An 18,126-nucleotide genomic window follows, 5' to 3' on the forward strand; every position below is an offset into this window, starting at 1 on the left:
AGCTATTTACAGCATGCTTTGGAGGTGCTTTTTTGTGCAATGCAGTAAGCAGTCCATTACTTTTCACTTTCGGTCATAAATACATATATGTATATAAATGACCTTTTCCAGCGACATGTATTGGTTATAAACACTCCATGCGATGTTTCAAACAAACATGACACATAATATTAACATCTCAAACATTGCCAATGTCATGTCTGAGTAATGTAATATAATTGTATATTGGAATGTGTCTCCAACCCTATGGTAAATTAGATGATATAGCACAATCTCTCTCATTTGATTGCTCTGATCGTTCCAGCCCTTGGTGTTTCCATGGTCACCTGAGTGTGGACGGAATGTTCCGGGACTCTAAGTGGTGCTCTGGGCCAGAGGGCTGCGGGCCATCGAACCATGGCCCATCGAAACGTTACTGTGACACAGAACTCTGGTGCAGGGCCAGGCTCTTCGTGCTTTCCCACAGGCAGAGACACATGTACAGCATATGGTTTGAGCCCTCAACAACCCTAATCAGAGAGCTAAATGAGCTCCAACATTAAACTTGTGATTCCCTCTAGCAATTAACTTGCACCAGAGACAATCTCCATCCCTAACACATGAGGCGAGTTGACGGGATACGAGTTATTTAACAATGTGACAGTTTGGCCGGCTTTACCCTGGGGACTCAGTCTACAGGCCAGAGGTCCAGAAACTCAGAAGAAAGAAATATAAACTAGCTGTAGCCCAAGAGAAGGATACTGGCTGATTGTCTGTGGGACCACTGAGACAGTTGTTCCAGACCAGTTACAGGGAAGCTCCACTGCTGCGTCTCCTCAGTAATAACACAGAACAGTGAAAGTCAAGAGACTGTGAAACTCCCTGTCCGAGTGACTGCTTCTCACCGCATGCCTTTAGTCTACACTCTCATTTGTAGATGTCTAGTCCCTGTTTCTGTGAGAAAAAGGCTCAGATGAAAAAAAAAAGCAATTCCCCATGAATTCATCTATTTTTGAATGTTGGATTTGAATAGATGTGTTTTACTGAGAAAGACAATATGGACTGTTGAGGAAGAGGTTTAAGAATGTCAGGCTTTTTAAAAGTTAAACCACTGATTTTCCAGGGGAGAACAGATGCCGTTCTTGTATCATGTATCCACTCCTCTGAGTGGCCAGTAGATGGCCCTCTACATTTCATTTATTAAAAAGACAATGGGAAACCTTGTGTGACAGATTTTCATAATCTCTTCCTCTTTCATACAATACATAACATTTCCTGAGCATGCATTGAAACATCTTTCACCACCCCCCACACACACACGCACACAGACACACCTCCCCAAATGTCCAATATTAAGACAATTTGTCAATTCAACCAAAAAACAAATTTTCAGCACCAAAACCCTTGTTCCTTGGCCAAATCAAAACAGAACAAGTTGTCCACATCTATTTCCTAATCTCTTGAAACAAAATGACAATATCCTTCTTCCTGGCAGCGTCGTGGGCAAATTGGATAAACGCCTTGCCAAAAGACATCCGTGAAGCATTCCCAGAAACCACACGGCGTATTGGTGTGCTTTAATCAGAGTGGTGGAGCCCTGCCAATTACAGAGATACTGTACACCCCCAGACTGACAGGAAGAGGATCATTAGTTCATCAGAGGCCTGATAAGCTTAGAGAGACGCCTGAGGTCACCCCCCTTCCATCATGTCAGAACCCTCTGTAGGTCAAGGTCACAAACCAGTACACAGTGGACGGCAAACAAGAAATAGAATATGTAAATGCAGCCATGATGCTCTGATGGCGTTGTCCAGTCTGTGTACAAATGTAAGGATTGTTATTACAAAAAGCCCACTGGAGTAAGAAATAGCTTTCAATTACACTGTGTGAGAAAATATAGGAGACTCCACAATCCCAAAAAACAACAAACATCAAATATGATACATCATAAGAGTAATACACAACAAGACGGAAAGACTACACAATATCCACATCTTCCACACACCAGATACAGGCTGATGTGGCATGTGCTTGGCAAGCGCCAGCGGTGCCCCGTAGCTCTGTAGCGGGCTTGGTTTCTTACAGAGCTTGGTTTGTTTTGTCTGCAGTTTCGTTTGAGGCAGCGCTCTCAGAGAATGTTTACTTTTACCTTTCCTGTGGGGGACTCTTGATCCACTTCCCATACAGGCCAGTGGCTAGGGTGGTGGTTGGGGGACGGGTGGGGTGGGGTATATAGGAGTGTCCCTACTAACAGACACACACATAGAGCATGCAAAGCTTTGAAATGGATAAAGACTGACTGGAGAGCACTGTGGTTACACTAACAGGCTAACGATTATTATGCCAAACATTGTACAGTGATTCCAGTAAGACTTTTGCGCTCTACACAAAATGCATCAGCCTTTCTAGTTCTGTAGATTCATTTTAGGATTGGGACAAGTCTTCCTTAGATTTCTTTGGTAGCTTGCAACGTTTAACTTCACCATAAAACATCCTGTCTGTTAGACTATCTATGATTAACCCATCCCATCTGAACACATTATCATAAATTCCAAGCCTTCCATCCAACTCCAGCTGTTGATGCTTCAGTGCATTTTGGTATGATAGACTTCCACTGGCTGCATTTTCAACAGACAACTCCAAGTTTTCCCTCTCTCGCTCTTTTTCCGGCCATGTTTCCTCTTGACTGACTGGCTGGCTACTGCTGCCACTGGGGAGTGTTGACAGACTGTGAAATCAGCTGTGTGTCACCGGGTGCTGCTGTGACGGCCAGCAGACTGAACAGGTGTTTTCACCATTCAACCCTCGCAGCCTAGATCCCACACGGACCAAATGACCATTCCACATGTTCCTACGTTGTCTCCTCAATTGTGCACTCTGCAATTCCACGGCTAAGGGAATGAAGTGAAGAACATGTTTAGCCTTAAGAACCCTGTAGCCTACTTCTCCGTAGTTCTAAATGAATATCCTGCATAGGTAAACCTGCAAGATAGCTGCAAGGTGAAATCTTTCAGGACCACTTGATGTCATGTGCATGGTTCCACGTTACATTTGACCATGTACCAATTAACTAATTACAGAGAGATTCGTTTACATACGTGACATTTGTGTAGGATTACAGCAATCATACCCAGGCTGTTATTTAAACGTGTTTTGAAATGGGTTGCATCGAAAATGTTGTTTAAAAACGACATATCGTAAAATGTAACGCAATCTTAAACAGAACAGAAACTGCTCATTTTTTGGACCTCCCCCTTCCACTTTCCAGCAAGCCATCCACGACCAATGAAAAGTCTCAGTGAATGTTGTTAGGACAAGAGCCAGAAAGTTTGATACCGCCGAAGAAACGCTCAGGTTTCTGACAGAGGTGGACGGCGACAGGTCCGCGGAATAGTGACTGTTTTGATAGTGTCCCCTTGCTTGGAGGAATTGAGAAGAACGACACAGAAAGAGCGGAGCGGAGGAGAAGCGGTAAAATATCATTGAGACGCGCTTTCCGGCTCTTGTGCTGTTTTGGTGAGTCCAACTGTAGTATTGACCTGCATCTGACTGATCACAATTTACCTAGCTTGGGTACATTTTCTAACATAAAGTACTACATCTTAATCAGAAATATTTTAAACATTGTAAGCATTTCAGCTACATTGTAATTAACATGCAACCTGGACCAGCCATTCACTTTAAAAGTTAAAATATTATAATAAAATGTACTCAAGATACTCCATGTACAGTCATACAATATTTTGAACGAAATATACACTACAGCATAGATAGAACTTCTATCAACATTTACACAAACAAGTAATCAGTAGCTTAAGTACATGACCTATTTGGATAGGTGAGTTTTTCATCACGTGTTACTTAAGTCCCCAGATGAGAACTATGCAGAATTAACCAGGGAGGAAAGTGATAAGCAGTCTCATATCCTATCTTCCACTGATCTGGTGGACAATTTTAGTGAATAGTGCGTCTAATATCAATGTCCACACTTCGGGATAGTTGATGTCATAAGGTCAGGAGATGCTTGTAGTTTAAAATGTGTTATCTTGTTAAATGTTATGCTGTAGAATATTCTCTTTAGTAAATTCGAATACCACATCAACAACATTTAGTAGGGAATAATATGACTGAATTAATGAAAACATTATAAACTGAAGAACAAATGTAGCAGTCCAGGTAGTAGACCCTGGGTCTCGGCCATTCTTCCCAAAGCTCAGCAGATCTTCACACGGTGCCTGGGTTGCAGGAGGAGGTATAAAACAGATGGAAGGTAGAAAACACAAGTGACAGTAGATAATGGTTCCATGGTCTTCTTAGACTCAGTCTCAGTTGTGATTGTGTGGTCTTCTCCCAAATCTCAAGTGTAATATCAATTATTTTGATCAGATGGACAATAATGGCGTCATTCATCACTGAAAGGGATTAAACCGAGAACATCCACACACATAATTGCTGGAAAGACACATAACCCTGAAATATTTACAGATATACCCTTTAATAATCCCGGCTAATAGCTCCATCTTCCCCTGTGTCCTGCCAGCTGTTCTCTGGAAGCCTGATAGTCTGGCTGGGAGTTTGGCTCTGGTCTGAGACAGTCTTGAGCTGCAGCAGAAGACTGGAGTCAGCATTCTGGTCTTCAGCTCTGGTGACTGACACAATGTGGCTCAGTAATCTGGCTGTCAGCACAGCCACGCCGAAAAGGCTACAATAGGCACTGGGAAGCAAGAACAGGCGAGAGGTATCCACTACAATTGCATTGAAGAACACTATTTTTAAATTCAATGCGTTGAATAAGTATCTTTGATCTTTCAAGCTGGTGTGGGAAATATACTTGTTGAGAATTGTGCTCCATCATCCTGTGTTGAAAGGGCCGTGTTACAGGGCTGCTAGTCTTATCTCAGTCACGACAGTGTCCTCTGTGTTCTTCCTGCTACTAGCGCTTAACCCTGGGTGTGTGTGTCTGTGTGTGTGTGTGTGTCTGTGTGTGTGTGTTTATGGTGGCCATTGTCTCCTGGTCTTGTGTTCGCAGCTTGCTGTCAGGAGTGTGTCACACAGACAACGTTACCGAGAGAATCAATGTTCCCAGCACACAGGTCTGTGAGGTGTGATAAGTCTAGTGGGGGACAAGGCTGGCTCTGTCTGCATGGCCTTCACTGCAGGTTATCTCATGCTAAAACACTCCATCATAGTTCAACGACCCCTTGACCATGTCGTTGTGGTGGTGTATTAGGTGTTCACTAACACAGGTGCCACGGCTGTGTATTCAGTCACAGAGGGTACAACATATTTGCTCCATGTGTTCCCTGTTTGTCTTTCTCTGACCTCTCACCCTTCAAATCTCCCTTTTTCAATCTCTCATTCCAATGAAGGCTCATTATGGAGTCACACAGACAGGATTTTTCAATGGTACAAAAATGTAGAAGACTGCGATTGATTTTTTACAATAGATTTAGAATCCACAAAGAGATGTTCTCCACTTATCCTTTTGCACATTTTTACCAATACTTTGCAGTTATTCTCTAATGAACTAAATCAAACATTGTTCCCTTCTGAATCCCGCACGGCTCTCATACGTGTTCCAAGCCTGATGTCACCATCCATCCATCGCAGGATAAGTAATGAATCAGATCTGACTGAGGGCCATTCAAAACAGCGTTGGTCAAATGAAGGCCACAGCTGCCTGTGAATGTGCTCTGCTGAGTGTCAGCACATCAAGAACCAGCACCATCCCCTATCTCTATTTTCCAAGCAGAGATTAATGGAACACTGGTCTGTCTGTGGCGCCGCCGATAGCAGCCTGATATTGTTCTAGCAACATGGTAGATAACGCCACTCTGATACAGGATAATACAGGATAATCATGTTTTCACGAGATGTAGCAAAGTTGGAAAGAATCACAGCATTTTTGTAAAACAGCAAAAATGTGGACATTTGTTGATGCTGTGCACGTATTCGAGATAAGTTATTAAGTTGAAAATGATTGAGTTGATACAGCGCACCAATGATTTGCAAGTTTGGTTGTCAGTTATTGTTAAAGGGATTGTTGTCTCAGTCAGGGAACTGTTTATGTTGATGTCTGTGGTGGATGTGTAAGTCAACACAAAGCAACCCTGTGTGTGTGTGTGTGTGTTTGCAAATGTTCACAAAGCCAAGGTTTACATTCCACCTTAAGGTTATGACCTCACGTTGAGTCTCCCAGTGTGTGTTCCCCATCTCTGTTTCCTTTCAATGGGAAACTACCGAGACACTTGTGAATCAAACCCTGTAGTGTCCGGTTAATTTGCACCATGTGTGCTTGTAGGAGAAGCGTCATACAGCCATGTATTTGCAGTTGAGGAGCCATATTCTCCAGAGATACAGAAAGAGAGAGAAAGGTAGAGAAAGACCAGCCTAAATCCAAGAAATCAATCGGGTTTAGGCTAGACTGAGTTGAAAGACACAATTGCATCCAATTCTGTCTACAATACATTAAGTCATTTAGCAGACACTCTCATCCAGATCAACTTACAGTAAGTACAGGGACATTCCCCCGAATAGGGTGAAGTGTCTTGCCCAAGGACACAACGTCATTTTCATGGCCGGGAATCGAACCGGCGACCTTCTGATTAATAGCCCGATTCCCTAACCACTCAGCCATCTGACTCTAGTAATGCGGTAACAGATACGACTATATGGTCACATGTGGGAGGCACTGCTGCTTCTGTCTCCTTGCTAATAACCTGCCCCATCGCTCATTGACTCAAAACAAGCACCTCCTCAGCTCAGGAGAGGGAGACAACCAAAAGAGGGAAAGAAAAATACAGTCACGTGTGTGGATGAAACTATGAGGAATGTGATCTCCCCCCCACAGATGCATAAAACAAAAGCACATGCTCCTCACAGCCACCTGATCTTCTAACTTGCAGACTATACTTAGAATGGAGAATGAAACTTCTTGCGCAGGCCTTCTTGGCATCTCCGAGAGGAAGTGTGTTTGTTTTCTTACCCTGTGCACCCCTCTGTGGTTCATCCTCGGAGAGACAGGCTGCGTGTGGAGCTAGCTACACACCAGGCCTAATGTTTACACCTCCCTCTAGATTACATCTCCTCACAGCAGTAATTCTGATCACACCCTCCATGGTGGGCTTTGCCTCCAGCATAACAGGAACACCATGGTTATTCTAATACATTGATAGCTGATCATATTTCACTTGATTTCCATTAGGGGCAGAACTACAGTATATACAGCGAGGACATACCCATGGTATCTTCTCACTCCCAATCTTAAAGGGTTAAGGTGGTGTGAAATGCCTTTGGTATGATATATATATGGTTCAATGATCTTGTACTTATATGGTTAGGCATTCGAATCTCCACTATAAGTCCAAGTCACATGAATATACGCATCTCTGGTTATGGAGTATTCACATTCTAGACCGTTACGCATGTGTAGCCCGGGATGTGATAGCTCTGCCTGAGACTGACTTATGTTCTCCAAAAATGTCCCCGTTGGACCACCAGGATGTCTTTTCCTCCCAGTGGTAGATAATTGAGGTTTGTGAGTAGGATCTGTGTCCCACCAATCTTTCAGTCAGAATTAGTTCACTTACTTCCTATTAAGTTTTAATCAATTGCATGTTGACTTTATCCCAGAAACATGTTGAGTGTCTGAGAATGTTGAATCCTATCCTGGAAAGTAAACACCTGAGGTATTTCTCAGAAAACATGAGGAAAAGGAAGTCCCATATATTTCCTAATACCTCCCTAACTACTTCTGCAGCCAGCAGGGTCAGCCTGCCAAGGCTGAGCTTATAGACGAGGGGAAACAAGTTCAAAACTGGTTGTACAGTACATCATAAACTCAAGGTGTTGAATATAATTAGTCTCCACAAAGAAGGACACCGTTTCATGGACAGGAAATGGGCAAATGTCAGATGTGAACTACCCAAGTCCTAACAGAATTCTAACTTTTTGACAGAAATATGGCCGATGTGCAGCTAGTAACAAGCACTCGGATCTCCAAGACCAGCTTGACGCTAGGCAGAGGTTCCCCTAGCAACGAGCCTCCAGCCTTTACCCTGCCACCCCGCAATGCCCGAGTTAGCCTGGGAGGGACAGCGCGCCTTGATGGCAAGGTAAGTCACTCTCACACACACACACTAGACAGTACAGTAACACTCCACTGGTACTTTTGTACTGTAGCAAAGAAGCTGACTCTTACTCTGCATTCCTGTTGGCACCCCACACCCTATGGCCTTCAACAGCCCTCTCGTCCTCCACCCTGGTTGGAGTACAGTTCTATTGTGCTTTGAGTGAAGGTGCTGAAGCGGTCTTTGTTGCTCTTGGGTCAGAGTCAGATGTTGTCCCGCTATCCTCTTGTTAGCAGGGGGCGGCTGGGCCAGGCACTCTCCGTCTGAACCAGCGTCACTGGGCTGTTCAGATAACACAGATAAGAAGGAGATCTAGACTTGTGGGGTTGAATTTCCTGCCTGTATTCATCTGGGACATTTTTTGTCAAGTTATGCTAGTTAGTGCTTTTGTTGACTGAATAGTTCATTCAACAAGCAGACCCCAGGACATGGTCTCAGATTGTTCTCTCACTCCTGACTTTTATCCTTCCAACAATTGTATTGTTACATGGTCTACTGCACATGTCAGTATACAATATATCCCTGTTGTCTGTCAAACTAGACAAACTCTTCTACGTGTGTGTGTGTGTGTGGTCTGTGTGTGTGTGACACCTCCTAGACCCGGATGGTCTGTGGTGGTTTCTGCTATCCTTGTTATTCCATCATGTCTGTCAGAGCGGGCAGGGAGGTTGATCTCCACTCTGTCTGTCTGCCTTTCTGCCTGTTTGTCTGTCTACCTCTGTGTGTCTTTCCTTCTCTCCTTCTCTCTCTCACTCTTTCTGTCTTCTTTTCTTTCTTTGTGGTCCAGTACAGAGCACAGTTGCTGCCAGGATGCACCATGCTGTCATGGTTGGTGGGCTGAGCTGAGCTTGGCTGGGTTAGGCTGGGCTGAGCTAGGCTGGACTGGACTGCCAGGCTGCCATTGTATTATACACAAATGTGTTCTTAATGTGTTCTGGTTAAATAAAGGTTATACAAATAAATAAACACTGCACATTAAAGCACAGCATAGCTGAGACCATAATGTTGATATTAGCACAGGTCAGGATACTATTTACCCCAAACTATCCCATACCGCTAACTATCTTTTTACGTCCTCATATGCTTTCAAATACCACAAACAGCAACCCCAAACTACCACCTCAAACTACCCTAACTGCCCTCAAAGAACCCCATCAAATCAAATTAAACTAGCTGGTGTCATCATTGAAGTATTTCATGGAAAAAGCCCCCTAACAACCAGTGAAGGTTCTTGATTGTTAGATAAATATACTTCCTTATTTAGCTGTATATGGAATCTGGTAGTAGTTGTTAACACATGTGCACCACTAGCCTTTGCTCCACTGTACACACAGCACTGTAGCTCCTGACTAGTCTTGAACAGCAACACAGGAAGCAGATGCCCATCTAATCTACTGGTTTATTTTCCTTCATCGAGAAGTTGATAGAATATGTACAGTAAATCAATTCCGCATTTTAATGGTTGAAATGTGTGCATGGAAATGTAAACACATCTCCACCTGACACCAGTCTGACATTATGTAAGGAGATGTTTAGGCACATAGTCTAATGAAAATTTTCTAAGGAATTTGGCCCTGGATGGCATCGAGCATTGAACAGTCCCAGTCGCTGTAGAGAGAGCTGTAGAAGCACCATCCAATGTGGGATGCTGAGGGATGCTTTATGACTTTATGTTAGTTAATAGTTCTCTATGTACAGGATCTGCAGTAGACAATGGTAATCTTCCTCTGGGCAAACTGCTCTGTCTGGTGTCTGGTGTGAGCGTCTCCTCTTATGACCCATTAGCTGTGTGACTAGAGTAATGTGGTATTATTTACTGACTCCAAACACAGACATCTGGGCCTGTCCTCGCTCACATTCTTTTCGTGTCGGCTGCACCAACAATAACACTACTTTCAGTTGTTATTCAGACACCCTTAGTCGAATGTGTAACAGTTGTGCTTTCCTAACATCTGCACTGACCAACAGAGGGGAGGATAATAAGTGAAACTGTTTACATGTGTTGTATGTATACTTTATTCTTAAATACACTTTTGGATTTCCATCGCTGCTTACAGGTTTTCTCCAGCTCTCAATGCCATGTAAATACTACTGCTCAATCCAAGACCCAACAAGCAGCTAATTAAAACTCGACGTGAATATCCGTTGAGAGGGCTGAAGTCATGGCTTGTTAATATCTTTTATAAGAAAGGAAACATCCTCTCCTTTAATTTGCTGTTTTAATGAATCCTTTGTTATGGTTGGACCAGGGTGAGGGCTTGTTAGCAGGGGCAGAGCAGGGAGCGGAGAGGTAGGTCAGTTCTATCCCTAAACCCCCTTCAGCGCCTGCTTCTTAAGTAGAGGTTTGGATGGGCATAAGCAAAATGGCAGATATTCCTCTTAACCCACCAGAGAACATGGCTTGTAATCTATCTAGCTAACACCTATCTAGAACCGTTCAGGTTAGCGTGAGTGCCCGTGGTGTACAGGTTGTTGTCTCTGGCCAGGGCCAGCAGGGGCCTGTGGGTGAGGGGCTACCTTAGCTTAGCCTGGTTGGAGCTGGGTGAGAGTGGATCTATGGAATGCCCTCTAATGGGGATTAAAATATCTTCGGTCTTGTGACTCTCAGTTTCCTGGAGGGATGGTTCTTTTTTTTTCAGAACCGCTGGAGCAGAACCCAGACGGTCCCGGTTCCACTTCGATGATCTGAGACAACGCAGAACTTTCTTTCAAGTTTTTCATTTGGGGTGTTGCAGGGCTCTGTTTGGAGCCTGCGGTGCTGCACCATGCTCACCATAGGACCAAAAGGACCCGGAGTGTGCGTTGGTTCAGGGAAAGAATCTTAGTAAAAGAATTAATGAGAATTTACATGCAAAGATCATATTGGATGTACCTCAGGAGCATTTATAAAGCTCAAGTTTAAGATTGAAAGCGCTTTGGACATCTGTCAGCCAATTGCTACACACACATATAGGGCCTCCCACCACTGATTTATGAAGCAGCTTGAAGCTCAGATCAAAGGCAGCAAGTGCAGTAAGCGTTCCCCTGCTCCCAGGAGCCTATAGGGTGTCTGTGGGTTTGTTACTTTGAGATGTTTCTCTCCCTGGCAGCATCCATCACCAGTGACGACCCTCATCCATCTTCTCTTCTCGGGGCCTGTCTAACACGGAGCAGAGAAGATCCTCACTTCTCCATCACCAAACAAAACACATGTCCATTGAGACACTGTCCAACTTTTTTTTTTTTTTTATGTATATCTTGTTTTGTTACAGAACCATATACTGTTTAATTGCGACAGTAGTGGAGACTTGATGTCTGAGGACAACAATCTGTTTAACAGTGATCCTGTAGTGTCTGCCTACTCATTCAATGTGAGGTAGCTGATGTCCAGTGAGTGTCCCTAAAGTGCCTGTCCAGTATATTGCATTCTTCCTGTAGTGTTTCATGCACCAGAACCATGGTTTTAATCAGAGCCACTTTTGTCGAAACAAGGAATCTGGCCAAGTAGCATGCTGGTGTGACTGGTGACACTGACAATGGTGGTCTCCCCTACAACTCCCTGCTCGCCTGTCCCAAAATGTTTTACCTCTCCTCTATCCCCCCCCCCCCCCATTCTCTATCCACAAGTCTCTCTCATTCTCTCCTTTTGCAGCGGTTCTGCAGCAGAACGCTGTATTACATAATGACTTTACCTCAGAGGCAACAGGAAATATATAGGAGGTTTGGGAGAGGGGGAGGAGAACAGTATGTTTGGGAGGGAGGCTCCATGTGAAATCTGTCAAGGGGATGTAGGTAAAGACCTACTAGTGGCTGGTTGGCTGCTGGGCTATTGAAAGCAGATGTTGGCTAGGCTGGGCTACTCCTCCACCCTCCGTCCTCCACTCCTCTCTCCCCATTCCTCTCTCTCCTATGGCCATGTGTTAGAGAGGCCATATGCTTGTACAGGTTATGTTCAGATGTCTCCTACAGTACATTACAATAGGGTCCGTTACATAGATATCATCCATCTCCATCAGCTGTATTCTTTTATGGACTGGCCCTTTCACACACAGCCGAAAGGCTGTAGGTAGATCACAGCAGGTACAGTAGAATACAGAAGTTAGCGATCAGTCTGTATCATGTTTTCTCTCAGACTCCTGTTTTCTCAAACCCCTGGCCAGATGGAGACAACTTGGCTATGTGTTGTTGTTGGGGTGTTTTATGTTGCCATGGGGAATATATGGAGACATTCAGTATGTATTATTTGGGTGTCTGGTAGTTACTCTTCTACAAACCTTTGTCAGAAACAAAATGGGTATGTAAAAACACAACAGGTGACCAGCCAGACCATAATTTCTCCCATGGAGAATGGAACTACAACAAAGAAACGAGGACTCTTTTAAAGCATTCCGTCTGACTATGGTGGGTCCTATGCCAATATCCCTCTGTAGTGTACTGTAAGTCTTGTCATAATCTTCGTTTTTAACTGGTATACTTGCAACAAGCCAGACTATAGAGCTGGTGTATATTTTCTGGCTGCAGAGTAGAAAAAACAACCCAGTGTTTTTCATCCACTTTGAATATGAACTTGGTCTTTGTGGATGTTTGAGGCGGAGTGTAAGGCGGAGAACTTGACCGCAAGAAGCTTCACCAACCAGAAGTCTGTTCAAAATGTCTGTGGCCAGCTAGAGAGTGAACGTCCAGCAGCTGAAGTTTTCAAGGAAATGCCAGTGTCTGTTTGAGTTAATAAGGACTTCTAAACCTAATATGGCTGTTTCTGGGCGAGCCTAAGGACAACGTGGTAATACAGAGGTAATGTTTGATTGAAGCTGAGAGGAGCTTGACAGTCTGGAATGTGTGTGGTACAGTAGAATAGAAAGCATGCACTTTCTTTTGCCCTGCTTGGAATTCGGGTCCCATATGGACCGAATCTATTGTCTACTTGCTGTCGGCCCTTATTAATTTGTATGTTCAATCTGAAATTCGTAACAGCTGTAGTGGTCAATGATTCTGTCCACCCTTTGTTTCCTCCATAAATCTGTGTGTGTGTGTGTGTGTTGTTGTTTTTTTTATAGCTGTGTGTAACATTTCTTCTTGCTTGGCTTCACCATGGTCTAGTGAAGTACACTGTTCTAACTTCATTCAGTAGGTGAGGTGGGAGAGGGCCTCTGGACACAACACCAGTGGAAACTGTGTGTGTGTGTGTGTGTGTGTGTGTGTGTGTGTGTGTGTGTGTGTGTGTGTGTGTGTGTGTGTGTGTGTGTGTGTGTGTGTGTGTGTGTGTGTGTGTGTGTGTGTGTGTGTGTGTGTGTGTGTGTGTGTGTGTGTTTCTCTTTCTCTCTCACAGAGAGAGGGAGATGAGGATGAAGAGAGAGATGGAGTCAAAAAGAAAGAGAGGTTGTCCACACTATATTAGTTGTGGCCCCTGCCTGCCTGGCTGCAGATTTGTGATGCTTCAAAGGACTCAGTGAAAACAGGCTGGATTCAGATCAGGATTAGCGAGGTGAATTTGAGAGGAATCAAAGAGAGCCCAATGAGAAGCTCCTTAAGAAAGACTTAAAGTGTGAGAGGTGGTTCACATCAGGTCTGGGCCTGTTTTCATGGCTTCTGTTTCACACAGAGACACCCGTTATTAGAACACCTGGGTGATTTCCCTGTGTAATTCTGGGAACACCATTCAAAAAATTAGGAAGTATTGGAGTTAATTAGTAATGTGTCTAACTCTGTAACTCTGTCCAGCTCTTGATATCCCTCCTCTTATTTGTATTTATTTGTATTTTTTTTTTTTGGGGGGGGGTAAATTAGTTTATTGAATTAGAATTTGTTCCTGTTCTTATTGTTGTCCTGAGAGCTAGTCAAGTTCTCACAGCCCATGGCTTCTTGTTGACTGGGATGACAATGTACTGAAAAGATGAAAAGGAATATGTGAATCACGCTAGGTCTTTGTACCATTGGCACCCACAGTACTTACTGGACATCAAGTTTTGTCAAAATGGAATGGTTCCTTCTCCTCTGGACCCACAAGTCTCTGTCTGACTGCAGGTTAGAGGCTACCCTGAACCCCAGATCACATGGTACAGAAATGGAAAGACGGTGACCAGTGGAGAGAGGCTCATCATGGAACAGAGTGTGCGTGGAACCTTCAGTCTGGTGGTCCAAGGTGTCCAGGAGGAGGATGGAGGGCGCTACACCTGTGAGGCCACGAATGATGCTGGCAGTCGGCAGGTTACCGTGGAGATCACCGTAGAAGGTACTGCAGAATTATCTTTTTCCATTCTTGCTGAAAATCCTAAAAATAAAAAAAGCTTTGTAAAATGAATAGAACATGTCTGCGCCAGACGTTTTGAGCACCAGCATTTTGATGTAACCTAATACACATACTGTAAGTCTCCACATATAACTGACTGCAGGCTTTCATGCTGTGCCCAAGTGATGTTTCAGCTCAATAACTCAGTGATGATAGGGAGGTTAAACATTCTCTTCAAAGCGCTTGTTGTTGAGTTATTACAGATGATGTCCTTTTCATCCCCTCTCCACCCTTTCAGTAGGCACGGATCAGAGTATCTCGCTAAGCCTACCATTATACATGGACGACTTGAACTTCCCCTTCTAGTTTAAGTAAAAATATGTAGCATTGGCAGACTTGTCGTTCAGATTCTTTGGCATCCATTGCGCCAGCTGCCTGGTCTTTCCCACTTCCTGTGGTTATTGTGTGGTTAGTTTACATCAGCCATGAAGGAGGGGGCACTCCACCTTCCACACAGGAAAAGCTGCAGCACGTAAACATTCTGACATACTGTACTACTCTGTTTAGATTTACTAGCTCATAAACAGCTATTTACACACCTCCTGCTAGCTAAGCACAAACTGAAACATATGGAGCCTGCCCTCCAAAGAGCAGGTTGCAGCACGCATCACCTAGTACATGAATCGAGATATGAACCATTGAATGAGAATTGACTTCCATTTATGTTTGTAGTTGCCTGGTCTTATGCCAGTGGACTACTCTCTACTTTCTTTCACTCTCTCTCGGTCTCTCTCTGTCTCACTCCCCTTCACAAACTCACTTTCTCAGTCTCTCTTTCTCGCCGCCTCACTCTTACTTTATTTTAATTTTTTAATTCATCTTCTAAGGCATGTTTTCATCTCACTGTAGGGAATGCTGGGAAGAAATATGGCCTCCCATCTTCCACTAGAGGAAGGTAAGTCTCTTGTTTTATTCCTCCTGGCCTGATTCTTTCTAATTTTTCTCTCCTCTAAAAGGTTGAATAATGACAATCAGATTGCAACCATGTTTAATCTTCAGGTTATAAATAATCTAGTGAGATAGTAAAATTGTTATCCAAACAGTGGGTGTTTGTCCAAGTGATGCTATTGAGCAGACACATATTTGGAGGATGATGTAGTGTGTAGCTAAGTCTTAGTGAGTGAGCAGTCTGTACTTTTGCCAAACTTTCTGTTGCGGTCATGCCTTAACTATGAATAACCATACAGTTGACGAGTGGATGGCCATGGAACTGGGACCAGTCTAGTCATAAACTCTTATTTCCCATGATTCCAGTGGGCGTTTTGGAGTCTCAGCTGTGGAGAACCGGCCCAGTATCTGGGGGGAGAGCCCCCCCAAGTTCATCACCAAGCCGTCTCGCACCTTTGCCCGAGTTGGACAGAGTGGCAAGTTCTCAGCTAAGATCACAGGGCGACCCCAGCCCCAGGTCACCTGGCTCAAGGTCAGACTCAACTCCACTAAACTTTCACTATCTCAACGCCATCTCTCTTGCTCTCTTTCTTCCTTCCTGCCCCTCATTCCCTACACCTCTCTCTCCTTCCATCAGGGCGATGTAGAGATCCAGTCATCGGGTCGTTACAGCATGGTGGAGAGGTCAGGCGTGCACTTCCTGGAGATCCGTGATGTGTGTGTGGAGGACGCAGGAACGTACACCTGCTCTGTGACCAACAGTGCCGGGACAGCCTCCGCCACGGCTGAGCTCAATGTTCAGGGTGAGCCCCAGGTCCTCCGCCTGCCTTCTAGGGTCCTAACACGCGTGTACAGTCTTCATGAAAACCTCCCTACATTTGAAATCTGTATATATCTTTTCAGGTTCGAGCAGTGAGCCTGCAATGTGAGTATACTGGGTGTTGCATTTAGGAATTAGGTGTTATTCCACTGAATCATCTTTTTATTTATTGTTTTACCAGTTCCTTAACTGTGCTTTTTACCGTGACATGTTGAACATGTTGACTTTGTTTTCAGCCCAAGCCCCCTGGGCTCTGTAGTCCTTTCCCCAAAGACAACTGACTCTCCTGAAGTCAGGCATACCAGCAATGGCCCCCTGCCAGAGGCCAGACCCCCCAGCAGGACCACAGATGGGTCTGAGCCCAGAGAGAGACAAACTCTCCAGGCCAGGGACACCCAGGAGAAACCCTCGCCCTGGAGGACCTCCTTGTCTCCCAAGCCCACTGCAGAGCTGCCGGAGGGGGCAGAGAGAAAACCTAGGTCCCCCTCTCCTAAGCCTCCTGGGTCTACTCCATCACCCCAGTGTGTGAGAGGGCAGCAGCCCCCTGCCAGGACAGAACTGGACCCCTCCAGGAGAACCACAGTGAGACCCCCTCCAGAGGTGACCCCGCCTGCAGAGACCAGCAGAGAGAGCAGGAGGCAGGCCAGAGCAGAGAGAACGGCAATGACCGAGGTTCCACCCAGGTTCGACTCTGCCCCTCAGAATCAGGAGGCTGCTGAGGGGTCAAAGGTCACCTTCTCATGCCAAGGTACAGTGTAACCATTCCCAAGCAAAGTTCTTGAAAAATGTCACCGTAAAATGTTGAACGAGGCAGTTTCATCTCCTCACTTCTCCCCAGTCTCTGGTTCTCCTGCTCCTGGCGTGGTTTGGTTGAGAGAGGGCCAGCCAGTAAGGCCCAGGCCTGGGCTGAGCCTGCAGCAGCAGGGGTCGACACACTCCCTCAGTCTAGAGGGGCTCACCAGGAGGGAAGCGGGGACATACAGCTGCGCCCTCACTTCCCCCTCCGGACAGGTGTCCTCCTCCTGGACTCTCACTGTCAAGAGTAAGCACCGTCATAGATTTCAGACCTTCTCTCATCCTCTGGCTGAGAGAAACAATGACATATTAGGGCCATGGAGGTGTTTGAATATTAGATTAGGATTCGTCAGCTGTGGCCCTTGGCTCTCAAGATGTCTAACTGGGATGCAGGAATGGTTATCTTTTTGGCCCTGATTTCATGATTGGTCTGATTTCAAATGTTTTATTTTCAAGGGTACCACAGGTTTTTGCCTGTGGACCAGTGGAGTAGATTGTTAGGCCTTATAGGGTTAGAAATGTGTACTGTGAATAAATAATACATGGATGTCTGGTAGCTGAAAGAGCAGTATTTGGCTTTGCCTTGGGCTCATGAAAGTGACTCAAGTGTAGCTTCAGTCCAGGAATGACCTTGACTGGAGGAGTGCAGGAGTGCATAGACCCTCATTCCTCTACTACGGCATGGATTTGGGCTGCTTTCAAACACAACGAGCCTGCTGTTAGCTTTGGACATGGCTGCATAACCAAACCAATCTTGGTTGTTTGTTTAATGATAATCAAAGTGAAAGTGGGGGTTTTGGATTGGAATATGGGACGTTTCGGTCCAGTTGTACTGGTTTGGACAAGACAGACCGGCACGTCAGAGGGCTGTAATCTAGTTGTTTATTTTGACAGAGAGCGAGAGAGAATTTAGTGTTTTAGAATGCAGAGTATAGTGCACTGATGTATTTGATCAGGTTTGATGACACGAGATTCCTTGGAGAGCCTTGCCCATCACTAACAACTCAAATCATTCTTGTCAACGTACACCCCCTAGTGGATAAATCACGCCATTGCATTTTGTCACAGCAAGTTTCTCAGTGAACCCCTCTTCCTTGCAGGTCTGAGAGTGGAGGGCAAGGCCCCGGTGTTCAGCAGTTTGCTGAAGGGCAGCCCGGTGACAGAAGGAGAGGACCTGCAGCTGCAGTGCTGTGTGGAGGGGATACCTGCTCCTCACATCTCCTGGCTCTTCAATGGTGAGGAACAACCGA

At 45.0% G+C, this 18,126-nt stretch overlaps 1 protein-coding gene across 2 annotated transcripts in view; it reads left to right on the plus strand.

The window, feature by feature from the left end:
• Positions 1-3,268: 3,268 nt before the first annotated feature.
• Positions 3,269-18,126, plus strand: part of mylka (myosin, light chain kinase a) — a 36,126-nt gene continuing 21,268 nt past the window's right edge. The window contains exons 1-10 of one of the 2 annotated variants that reach the window (XM_047046348.1): positions 3,269-3,495; positions 7,937-8,093; positions 14,109-14,316; positions 15,223-15,268; positions 15,628-15,793; positions 15,899-16,064; positions 16,165-16,186; positions 16,318-16,829; positions 16,920-17,123; positions 17,977-18,111. In XM_047046348.1, coding sequence (XP_046902304.1) covers positions 7,941-8,093; positions 14,109-14,316; positions 15,223-15,268; positions 15,628-15,793; positions 15,899-16,064; positions 16,165-16,186; positions 16,318-16,829; positions 16,920-17,123; positions 17,977-18,111 — 1,612 coding nt within the window. In that variant the 5' untranslated portion in view covers positions 3,269-3,495; positions 7,937-7,940. Of the gene's footprint in view, positions 3,496-7,936; positions 8,094-12,740; positions 12,879-14,108; positions 14,317-15,222; positions 15,269-15,627; positions 15,794-15,898; positions 16,065-16,164; positions 16,187-16,317; positions 16,830-16,919; positions 17,124-17,976; positions 18,112-18,126 lie in introns of those variants that run through there. The other variant, XM_047046350.1, reaches the window with a different exon arrangement.

This window comes from Hypomesus transpacificus, chromosome 23, assembly GCF_021917145.1.
Source record: "Hypomesus transpacificus isolate Combined female chromosome 23, fHypTra1, whole genome shotgun sequence".
NCBI lineage: Eukaryota > Metazoa > Chordata > Actinopteri > Osmeriformes > Osmeridae > Hypomesus > Hypomesus transpacificus.